Source organism: Pelobates fuscus, chromosome 4 (genome assembly GCF_036172605.1).
Source record: "Pelobates fuscus isolate aPelFus1 chromosome 4, aPelFus1.pri, whole genome shotgun sequence".
NCBI classification, from domain to species: domain Eukaryota; kingdom Metazoa; phylum Chordata; class Amphibia; order Anura; family Pelobatidae; genus Pelobates; species Pelobates fuscus.
In genome coordinates this window covers 324364197-324376974 of record NC_086320.1, presented here as the reverse complement: position 1 = coordinate 324376974, position 12778 = coordinate 324364197, and the positions used below count along the sequence as shown (strand labels likewise).

At 35.8% G+C, this 12778-nt stretch overlaps 1 protein-coding gene across 1 annotated transcript in view; it reads left to right on the top strand.

Annotated features, from left to right (window-relative positions):
- Positions 1-12778, top strand: part of DNAH11 (dynein axonemal heavy chain 11) — a 217288-nt gene that overhangs the window by 172527 nt on the left and 31983 nt on the right. The window contains exons 61-65 of the mRNA XM_063450883.1: positions 432-533; positions 1393-1527; positions 4340-4513; positions 5728-5963; positions 7166-7288. Of these exons, the coding sequence (XP_063306953.1) occupies positions 432-533; positions 1393-1527; positions 4340-4513; positions 5728-5963; positions 7166-7288 (770 nt within the window). The remainder of the gene's footprint in view (positions 1-431; positions 534-1392; positions 1528-4339; positions 4514-5727; positions 5964-7165; positions 7289-12778) is intronic.

Sequence of the window (12778 nt, the reverse complement as noted above, 5' to 3'; positions counted from 1 at the left end):
CGGCTAACTCTACTTTCTATGATTTATTGAAAAATATTCAAAGGGTCATTCTCTCCAAACTATTATATGGAGTGGGGTATTCTAATGTCAAAAGATGTTTTTTTATAAATGGATCCAATTATCCACCTGTATTTTATGTCTGTTGTATGTTACCATTTGATACCATTGTTAGGTATTTTTCTCTATACTGCTTTTGACAACCATTAAAAATAGTTTACAAAAATGTTTTGTTTTTACAAGTAATAGAATTAACTGCAGACTATAACAGTGAACAAAAATACAAATCCTGTTTTAATCCTCTCTTTGAAAACGGTTTCAAAATCTGTTCCTTTATTTTGTTAAACATAAATTATCTTTTGAATTTGTGGGATGTGTTAATGGATGTCCTTCTATGCCTCCCCCCCATATTAAACAGCATTGTATATTTTTAGGTATATTGTGATGTAGAGCCAAAACGGAAAGCATTAGCCCAGGCTAATGTGGATCTCAGCGGAGCTACGGAAAAGTTGGAAGCAATCAGAAAGAAGCTCCATGTAAGTTTATGTTGGGGTTTTCTCCTGTGGTCAAGCAAAGGAAAATGTATCTTTTTTGTGTGAAATTACAAAATCATGCTTTATCTCACTCAAGTTATGTTATATCCCAAAAAGCCTTAAATTAGTGTATCAGAATTGTAGAATAGTAACAAATGAACTTCAAATGGACATTAAAGGACCACTATAGGCACCCAGACCACTTCAGCTTAATGAAGTGGTCTGGGTGCCGGGTCCATCTAGGGTTAACCCTGCCTGCTGTAAACATAGCAGTTTCAGAGAAACTGCTATGTTTACTTTAGGGTTAATCCAGCCTCTAGTGGCTGTCTCATTGACAGCCGCTAGAGGCGCTTCCGCGTTTCTCACTGTGATTTTCACAGTGAGAAGACGCCAACGTTCATAGGAAAGCATTAATAATGCTTTCCTATGAGACTGGCTAAATGTGCGCGCAGCTCTTGCCACGCATGTGCATTCAGCCAATGATGGGAAATGATGGGAAAGGAGGAGGAGAGTCCCCAGCGCTGGAAAAAAGGTAAGGGATTAACCCCTTCCTCCCCCTTCTGCCCGGCAGGAGGGGGAGGGGAACCCAGAGGGTGAGGGGGACCCAAGGACCCTATAGAGCCAGGAAAACGAGTATGTTTTCCTGGCACTATAGCGGTCCTTTAACTTTAGAGATCGGCGATTTGTTGAAGTTAAAAAGAAAAAATGCATGTTTACTACAAATTATACACTTTCTTGACAAATACAGTACCTCACAAATTTACAGATTACTGCATGGACTCATGGGAGTCTAGATTATTTTACTATACAGAAACAAAATACAGGTGAATGTGAAAAGACTAAAATTTGGTTTTCTTGGCAGGATTTGGATAGGAACCTGCAAAAACTTACACTTTCATTCGAAAAAGCAACAGCTGAAAAAGTTCGTTGCCAGGAGGAAGTTAATCGAACTAATATGACCATTGAGTTGGCCAACCGACTTGTCAAAGGATTAGAGGTTTGTATATTCTTTTACTATTCACTTTAAAAAAAACTTTTCATGGTGTGATTAATAGTAGGTACACTGATCCCAAGATAGGCACAGTACCTACTAATCTCGACATCAGGTTTATTTTCAGGTGCTTTCATGTCTTGGATCAACTTATAAATAGTTAGCGTAGCAGTTTTTTTAAGGACTGGATTTACAGTTGGTTAATAGTCACCTTGTTTGCTAGATATCATAGAATATATACAACATAATACCCACTGCAGAGTAACTGGGGCGTGAAGCATAATAAAAATAATAAATGTCAGACTGACATCAAGGTTACTAAATCAAGCCCATAGTCTGTAATGCATAAATGTTTGGTCTGCCTAAAACACATAGAGTGCCTATTTCCCCAAAAAATGTACGTACTCAACGTAAAGTAAATATACCCGGGAAGATTAATATTTTTTCCTCTGGCTATTTGTATACTAAATTTAGCTATAGTTACCATTTTACGATATGACAGTTCAGTACTTGTTTCATTGTAGAGATGAATAACCTGAAAAAAGAATTGCGTCAATATTTTAAAACTTTTTTCAAATTCTAGTTCCCCTTAATTGAGTACCTCCAATATGATAAAAAAATAATTCGTTAAAAATAGGCTTCACATAATCAAAATCTGGATATGTTTTTTTTCACAATGAAAAATAAAACAAAAATAAAATAAAATAGTAAAAAACTAAATCTGGAATTTCCAATAATGGAAAACATGTATGGTGTATCTTTTAAGGAATTTAGAGATTTTAAAGAATCTAGGTGTTCTACAGACCATGTTTCCATTGCTATCAATCTGGGACCAAGCCAAGCCAAAGCATTGATCTGGGATATAAGGAGACATTTTTTATGGTTTTTTTTTTTTTTTTTTCAAAATACAAATTAATTGGCAGACAATCCCTAAAAATGTACAAATTAGCCGACTTGTCTCAGTTGGAATGTTTCTATTTGATCTTAACTCAAAAGCTAGGTTTAAATTGAATTAATTGAGACAGTTAGTCTTATTTTAGATAAATATTTTTTTTATTATCACATATTTACGTTGGGGTAAACAGCTAAATTTTTTCTTGTATGTAGCATTGACCCGGAACCTGAGAAATCAGACTAATAAATCAGGCAATTTATATTTAATCATTAACTAACTCCAAAGAACAGCAGCTGTTAAAAATTAGAAATGGGTCGACCAAGCCAAGATGACATTACAAGCAATCTATAATGCATTAAAATAAAATTATAGTGATTTTTAACTGTCTAGAAATTTATTACATTGCATGTTCCAACTCTTAAACTCTTGTTAGCCACTGTCACTTGTGATTTATGATATATGGATGGTACAGCGAAATTATTGAAGATTTAAATAGATGATCATTCCATGTTGAGAAAATCTTTGCGTTTTAAAGTTCTCTTGGAGATTAAAAAAGGAATTGTCATTGATGTTTACGAATTATTCACGAGTGGTAGAAACAGAATGGATAAATCAAATGTTTATTTTTCTTGCAAATGAACAAAGTTTTCTGCACTGTGGGTGATAACTTAGAGCAGCAGCCGTTCAAATGAGAAACTTATTGACCATTAATGATTGGCTTCATAATTTTATTTAAAATGCATAAAATGAAACTGCTGTAGATTCAACTTTTGACTGCCAAACCAATATCCAACACTATCTGCACACAAACATTCTAATCTTAGAAGAATTCAGATTGTATTTTCTTTGGGTGAAAGTTCTACACATTTTTACAAACTATTGTTATCTGTTTTTGGACAATTTACATCAAATTAATAGGTCGTTATACTTCTAGCTTGCTATAATACAGTGTTTTCTAAATTATGGCCCAACTGATGTTGCTGAACTACAACTCCCATGATCCTTTAAATGAAATAGTTAGCCAGAGAATCATGGGTGTTGTAGTTCAGCAACATCTGAAGGGCCAAATAAATAACACACAGACTTATTTTTATTGTAATAATAAGCAGTCCTGCTTGTCCAAATATTGACATGTAGTTTTGTCAAGTGGACACTCCTGAGCATAAATTCTATACATTTTAAAACATTGCAAAATGCTGATAACTGAATTGCAAGCCTCATTAACTCCTGCTCTAATCTTAGCTAAACCTCTGCTAATCAGCCATGTGCACTTTAACCCTTGCGGTGCTGGCTAAAACAGTCTAGTCTCAATAGGCCGAAGAGGTTCCTGACTGGCCAAGCTGCTTCCTGTAATAGGCAAACATCAAGACTGATGGTATACTGTATGGAGAGTTTAACAAAGGAAGACGTTTTGAATGTGAATATCTTTTTGTATTATATATTTATTGGTTTAGTTTTTTCTTTGCTTTGTTTGTTGTTTTTTCATATTTAAATTTATTGTCTATATAGTGCAGGGATAGGCAACCTTCTGCACTCTAGATGTTGTGGACTACATCCCCCATCATGCTCTTACACCCATAATGCTGGCAAAGCATCATGGGAGGTGTAGTCCAAAACATCTGGAGTGCCGATGGTTGCCTATGCCTGAATAGTGCATTAAAAAAGTAATTGTTAAGTTCCAGTGGGGAGTTCTACTTGAACTTGGGGGTTAGGGAAACATGCAAGTGAAGTGACATCTCATTCATGCACTCCATATGTAAAAGGCGTGTGTAACATTTTCTATGAATAAATCTGCTACAAGTGGATATGTTCCAGATGAATTTAGAATGAACTCTGCTAAGTTCTTTGTGTGTTCTAGCTCACATAATTCTTTCAGTTAAAGATCATATTTAGTGATATTCTTCATTGTATTATTTGTTTCAGTCAGAGAACATAAGATGGAGTGAATCGATCAAAAGCTTTGAAGGCCAGGAGAAGACATTGTGTGGAGATGTGCTGCTGACAGCTGCTTTTGTATCATATGTTGGCTCCTTCTCAAAGCACTATCGCCAAGACCTGATGGAAAACATGTGGATTCCATTCTTGAAGTCTCAAAAGGTATTATTTAACCTTTGTTAAACAGAATGTAAAACATATTGCAGTGTTACAGAGCAGCTATTTGGATCTACTTTCTAGTGTGCATCCCTATTTGTAAATGCTGTGTGTAAAATTAATATTAATTTAAATATTTGATATTGTCTTGTAGTTAAATATTAAAGCAAATAGAGGTGTGAGTTTGGCATACCTAATCCTTCCTCTTGACTTACAGTTGGGCCCAAGGTAATATTAACTGGCAAATGATAACATCACACGGGGCACATACAGTCCTTCCTTCTACTAAACTTTCTCCAGAGCTACATATACCAATTTGCCATTTGTGACAACTTGAGTTCCCACTACCAATCCCAGTTTCTACATCTAGAGATTCTACATGGTACCCAACCAACCCTTTTCACTCCACACATCTCTTTATTGATTGATTGATTGATTTTTTTATTGACACTAAACTTTGAGTACTGGTAAAATGTACTGCATCCCATATTAAACTGGCACTAAGGGGGCTAAATTAAATTAAACAAGTGTATATTTTATTGGTTCTTAATCGGTTTTTGGCATGGACCGATATGATAAACATTGGATTAAACTTCCATGATTTTAAATATCTGAGGAAGACTCAAAGAACAATTCCAATTGTAAAATTGCTGAGATTTCCGCTGCTAAATACTGAATGGATATGTGCTCTGGGTCACCTGCTGCAATAGTTTGTCTGTTACCGGTATGGCTAATCTTGGTAATGTGTATCAAAAAAACAAGTAAATCTATAGAGAAATCTCGCTGCGGTGTGTGCAATATTTTTCCAAAGAGCTTGCATTCTCAAGGTGTGTGGTTATGCCAGTTTGTAGCCAAAATGAAATATTGCTTTGCCTGTTACAGCAATGAGGACTGATTTAGTATGGTTAGCAATTCATAAAAAAAAAAAAAATAGAGATTTATTTGATCAATGACTCAGTCATGTTACAAAACATTTGTCAAGATGGCTATAGATTACGCTAAATGGACCATAACATTAATAAATCTTTATTGTTTTTTTTTAAATACCATATGTCTGCATGCGATATCTGTTGAGGTAGGTGGGTAGACAGAGAGATAGATAGACAGATAGATAGATAGATAGACAGACAGACAGATATTCATATTTTTTGTTTGTCACAAAATGTAGCAAATTCTTTTCCTTTCTTATTAATACAATTATACATTTTCTTTACCTTTAGGTTGCTATTCCAATATGTGACGGTCTTGACCCAATTGCCATGCTGACCGATGATGCAACAGTAGCTGCTTGGAATAACGAAGGTTTGCCTGGAGATGCAATGTCAACAGAAAATGCCACTATTTTAATCAACTGCGAACGCTGGCCTCTTATGATAGACCCTCAACAACAGGGCCTTAAATGGATTAAAAATAAATATGGAAATTCTTTGAAAGTTGTACATTTAGGACATAAAGGGTACGTATACAATACAAATACTATTTTTGATGAGTATATTTACAGATGAATATCATATATATTTGTACAAGCTGTGGACATATATGGCATTTCTATTCCAATGCCATTGACCCTGACATTACTATATGATTACAAATAACACCCTCCCTCAAATACTCCTTGACACAACTTGATTTACAGAAGAATTCAGCACTAGATCGCATGGATTCCACTTCGCACTTTGTTCATAACTGCATCCAGTTGTGCACTACATATACATTCATGTTATACCATTTGAGCTGTAGCCAAATAGCATATTTGGAGACTTATTTAAATTTGGCTTCAAATTTGAAAGTTTCCTTCTTAATGCCTGACATTTCCCGTTTTACAGAATAACCCTGTATATGTTTATAGAATATGATAATGCTTTAGACACTATGGTATCATTTATTGGACTTCCTGAAGGCATCATTTAAATATTGTTCAGTGTGATTATTACTGGTGGGTTCCATATCAGTGAAGCATTCTGTTCTATTTGCTTAATCATAAAAGTCTGTCAAAGTGACGACAATTTTGCACTTGGAACACCTCTTTGCAGAATTAATCTGCCTGTGTATTGAATGTACATGCCTTTGGGACTGTGAGTACGGTACTGTCTGGGATGCAGTTATATTATGAGGTTATTATAGTATTGACCATTACTGGTTGCACCATCGGACACGTGCCAGCAAAGATGACGTATTGCCCATTTTGGCCACTAGCAACACGGCCATTTTAGCCTCATCCTGCTTATATACCTCCCAGTGCATGCACTGAATCTAGTATGCCACGGGTAGAGATTTCCACGAAACAACAGCATGAGTTATTTCTGTAAATAGAAGTAGTAAAAAATATAAATATAAACAGCGTCTGGAAATAATGTAATACATGTCCAAAAAATCTAGTTCTACTTTTCTACCATGTATCTCTTTGACTTCATTTGGCTTTTTAACAGTATATATAAGGGAGGGATGGCGAGCTGATGTAAAACCACAAGCCCCATGATGACTTGTCAGATCCTTAAGGCTATCACTGTGCTAAGGTATGCAGGCAAAGTACTGAGTCAAAATGTCAGGCTCCAAGGGCAGAAGGGTCTATAAGTATTTTATAATTTGTAATTTGGAGTATGATATGGCATACGTTTTTTTTTTTTTCTATTATTATTTATTTTCTTTGATCCGTAGTTATCTAAAAACCATCGAATCAGCTTTGGCATCAGGCGATACTATTTTAATTGAAAATCTTGATGAAGCAGTTGATCCGGTTCTTGATCCCCTCCTTGGTAGAAACACTATTAAAAGGGGCAGGTAAGTGGATTTTACTTTTGAAAACAAGCCCTTGGCATTGTAAGATCAAAATTGTATTCACAATGTGGCTTGCCCATTTATTTATTTGTACCAGCTCACAACGGTCATCTTTGACTTGTGGTTCAGCATTTATATATATATATATATATAGCAGATATAAATCAAACAATCCCCTAAAGGTCTAATAGGGTTCTATCTTGATGTGATAAGACACGTTATTAGAGTAAACGGAAGAGGAAATGCTATAATGTGTAAGTAAGGTTACCCATTCATTCTTCTTTTTTTGTTTTAAAAACATTACATGCAACTTACTTTTATCCAAAACAAGAGATATCAGAATCCTTGTCCCTGGTTCTGTGTTCCGATTAGGATATACTATCACAGACAGCCTTAAGTTAGAGGTTACTAGGATCATATTCCCGATCAATAATTCAAACAGTCCAATGGATCAATAAAAAGAAGAATAAGGGCTGCACTCGACCAAAGAGAACAGGGTGCTAACTGAGCTAGGGTCAGCACTCCCCACAGGCATGTAATTAAAAAAAAATGCTCAGGCACTCACTGTGTTAAAGTTCAGGCAGAGTTTAATGGAATACCAAAGTGCTCAGCAATGTTTTGACCTGTAACTTTACGTTAGAACTTTTTATTTCCTACTCTGTAAATTAAACCTTAAAGGAACACTATAGTCACCTAAATTACTTTAGCTAAATAAAGCAGTTTTAGTGTATAGATCATTCCCCTGCAATTTCACTGCTCAATTCACTGTCATTTAGGAGTTAAATCACTTTGTTTCTGTTTATGCAGCCCTAGCCACACCTCCCCTGGCTATGATTGACAGAGCCCGCATGAAAAAAAACTGGTTTCACTTTCACACAGATGTAATTTACCTTAAATAATTGTATCTCAACTCTAAATTGAACTTTAATCACATACAGGAGGCTCTTGCAGGGTCTAGCAAGCTATTAACATCAGGGGATAAGAAAAGCTTAATTAAACAGAATGTGCAATAAAGAAAGCCTAAATAGGGCTCTCTTTACAGGAAGTGTTTATGGAAGGCTGTGCAAGTCACATGCAGGGAGGTGTGACTAGGGTTCATAAACAAAGGGATTTAACTCCTAAATGGCAGAGGATTGAGCAGTGAGGCTGCAGGGGCATGTTCTATACACCAAAACTGCTTCATTAAGCTAAAGTTGTTCAGGTGACTATAGTGTCCATTTAAACACACAAAGGAGGCAACTCTAGGCTTTAACAGGCTACTAACAGAGCAGGAGATAAGACATTCTAAATTAAACTGTGCAATAAAGGAAGTTTAAACATTAGATCTCTCTTTACAGGAAGCGTTTAGGAAGTCTGTGCAGGAAGTAACATGCAGGAATGTGTGACTAGGGCTGAATAAACCAAATTATTTAACTCCTAAATGGCAGATAATTGAGCAGTGAGACTGCATGGGCATCATCTATACACTATACATCTATACACTAAAACTGCTTTATTAAACTAAAGTTTTTTTAGTGCCTATAGTATGCCTGCTAGAGGAGGCAATGTTACGCACTGGAGAATGTTCTACTAGGATACGTTGCGTCCTGGCATTCATGTGAATGTTACTTTGACATGTACGACCTACCTAGAGATTGTTGCAGACCATGTACACCCCTTCATGGCAATGGCGTTCCCTGATGGCAGTGGCCTCTTTCAGCTGGAACCTGCCACACTGCAAAGATTGTTCAAGAATGGCTTGAGGAACATGACAGAGTTCGAGGTGTTGCCATGGCCTCCAAATTCCCCAAATCTCAATCCGATTGAGCATCTTTGTTATGTGCTGGAACAGCAAATCCAATCCATGGAGGCCCCACCTCGCAATTCGCAAGACTTAAAGGATCTGCTGCTAAAGTCTTGGTGCCAGATACCAAATGGCACGTTCAGAGGTCATGTGGTGTCGATGCCTCGATGTATTAGAGCTGTTTTGGCAGCATACCATGATATTAGCACCTACACAATATTAGGCAGATTAGGCAAATTGCACACTGCAGGAGATCTGGAAAATCCCTGACCAAGACACTGGCAATACAAAACATATCCTCCTAATAAAGGCCTTGTTTAATTATATCTGCTGATAACAGATAATAATTATTGACTCTTTTCAGACAATATTTTTAGCAACTTTCGGCTGGATTTAATTTCATTAGTTATTTAAGTAACCAAACTTAATAAATGGTTCTGCTGACCAAACTAAAACCACTGATAAATGTTAAATCAAAAGCATAGTTATCAGCCATTAATCAATAACCCTGTCAGTGTTTATTTAAAAAAAATATGACCACCCTATTAGTGTAAGGGAGGTATAACACCTCCCTTATGCCCCCACCAGCCACGCCGTGGGTGAGGGCATGTCTGCTAAACAGGAAGCAGGCAGTGGCTGCTCACTGTAATTAAAAACTAGCAACTGGGCAACTATTGCAGCCCAGTTGCTGAGACAGGCCCCATCCCATGTGGACTAGGCCTATATAATACAGAGAGGGAACCGACACAGGGTTGTGGCTTAAAATTAAATAACTGGGGGTTGACAATTCACTGACCACCACAATCAACCTGCCACATCCTTAGGCTTTATTTAGGGAGTATTATTGACAATGGGGGAGAAATAATATTGTGTGGACAAAGGATTGCCCATCCCACCTTCTAGATTTTTAAATATCCCCAACCACCTCCTATGGAAGCCTGTGGGACACTGGGATTTCTTCCCCGTTTATTAAATAATGGCCCCTACCTGCTGTCCAAGTGTGGGTGCAGAGGGACAATTTAGAGCTCCCACCCACTGCTGGTTACAATTGAAAGTCCCACCCAATGTCCACGGCATGTCCAACCCACCACGCTAGCATCATACCTTTTACATTTTAATATGGCAGGCAGTTAATGTGTGCTCAATAAATGGAATTAAATCAACAATGAAAAGTATATGTATCAGTTTCCATATTCGAACTTCTGATAAGCCTTTAGCGGTATCTATTTAATTGCTTCTAAACAACAATTGTATTATCAAGACCCAATAAACACCCAATAAAGAGAATCAGCTCTAATAAATTCAGGCCATAGTTGGCAAACTCTGGGAAATCTTAGAGAATACAGTCAGATATTGATTTGTATTTAATATATATTACTAGGTCCTCGTACCATCCCCTCGTTTGCTTTCTGTTCCCCAGAATGCGGTATATCAATAAATATTTTCAAAAAAAGAAAATATTGCCCCTGAGAATCAATAGACAACAATCGTACATCTAAGATCAAGTCTCTGTTTTTTTTGTTTTTTTTTTATTTAAGTGTTAAAAATGTGTTGTCAGCCTGTAATTTTCCCAAATTCCTACTTTTTTACTTAAGGATTTGATTAATAAATTACATTTAAAAATGTCTTACTCACTACCATTGCATAATATGTTTTTTGTGTTTTTTTTTATTCAAAAAGAGTATTGAATGGTGTCATAAATTCCTTAGAATTGTAAAATACATGAAGACAAATTTGATTTATTTATTTAATTGTGTATAGCTGTTAATATGGTGGAGTATGTGTAATAAAAATAGTGATGTGTAGCTCCTGCATATATATATTTTTTTTTTATTTACTTTTTTTATTCTTAAGCAATATCTCAAAAATTGTATTAGATATTTAAATCCTAAGACTGAATCTCAATGTAAATTTATAAGAAAACAACAGTCTTTCTAATCTCTCTCAATATTCTTTGTAGATGGGGAAGATTTTCAGCCAATAAGTATTTAAATAGTCTGCTTTTAACTAAAACAAAATATACAGTGCCGTTTATGGTCTATACATTTCTACTTAGTGCAAATGACAGACGCACGTGGACTGGGGTTTTTTTTAATGAATTTTTCATTCACCCGGACTCCTAGTAATATCTGATATACAGTATCCCACTTTTGATCTTTTTTTAATGATTTGGCAAGGTATAAATTTGTCCTCACAAATAATGGCTAAATAGATGGTTGTGATATATTTGGTGCAGGCCAACAGTGGAAGTTCATTAATAATTGGAATGTTGTGGAGTATGAAGTAATGAATACTAATTACTCCTTTCATGTCTGACAGCACCCCGTGGACCAATCCATCAGCTCAGACTTTAATTTGGTTCCAGTAATAGTTCCATCAATAGTACATTAATTCTGTGTTGAAAAGATATACAGTTGAACCTGACCCACACTGTAGACTCTACTGTCATAAAATGACCACATACTGACAACAACTAGGTAATTACAAATAATTAAATCTACTGAGCTTTAGACACTACTAATTTAAAATAAAATATACGTCTTATGGTACCAACTGACAGTAGAAAGCATAGCAGGAAATATTTATTGAATTGTATTGCTTCCAAAATAAATTTCCTAGTTTGCATATTTAGGAGTAGCTGATCTGTAAAGTAAAGAAATTCGAAAATATATAATCAGCCCGTGGTGTTTTAACATTTCTTATTTTCGCTTAATGGTTGTTGGGGTATTTTTTAACTCTTTGAGAGGAAGTATATTTATTTGATTGGATTGTGATAAGTGATTATATTTGTTATAGCTTTTTCGTGATTAATTTTTCATTAAATGACATTTCACATTGCAAATCTTAGAAGGTGCTATGATAATGCAATAAGCATTTTATAACGTGCCATCACCTGAAAGTGTTTTTCCAGATATTAAGATTGTTTGGTTACCTTAGAGAACTGTCAATCCCTACAGAATTTAACATCAAGAAATCAAATATGAACACAAAAGTCTACAAAAGACCTTTCCAAAAACCCTGGTGTGTTAACTCTTTCAGGGATATTAAAATCATGTTGTTGCCCTTTAATATTTGTCAAGGAAAAAACTATTTGCCAGATTGTGATCAGGGATGTGGGTATGATAGACATAATGTTAGGGTTAATGCCAATATTTATTTTGTTGTCCTGTCATTCTTCCCAGTAGGACACAAAATAACCACATCTATCTCTACACCAACTTAAAGCACCACTTAAGGCACCCAAAACACATCAATTTAATGAAGTGGTGTGGGTGCAGTAGCCCTGATATGTTTCTATCAGTACTGGAGACCGTATCTCCAGAAGGATATTGATACTTTAGAGAGAGTTCAGAGAAGGGCTACTAAACTGGTTCATGGATTGCAGGATAAAACTTACCAGGAAAGGTTAAAGGATCTTAACATGTATAGCTTAGAGGAAAGACGAAACAGGGGGATATGATAGAAACATTTAAATACATAAAGGGAATCAACACCGTAAAGGAGGAGACTATATTTAAAAGAAGAAAAACTACCACAACAAGAGGACATAGTCTTAAATTAGAGGGGCAAAGGTTTAAAAATAATATCAGGGAGTATTACTTTACTGAGAGGGTAGTGGACGCATGGAATAGCCTTCCAGCTGAAGTTGTAGAGGTAAAGGAGTTTAAGCATGCGTGGGATAGGCATAAGGCTATCCTAACTATAAGATA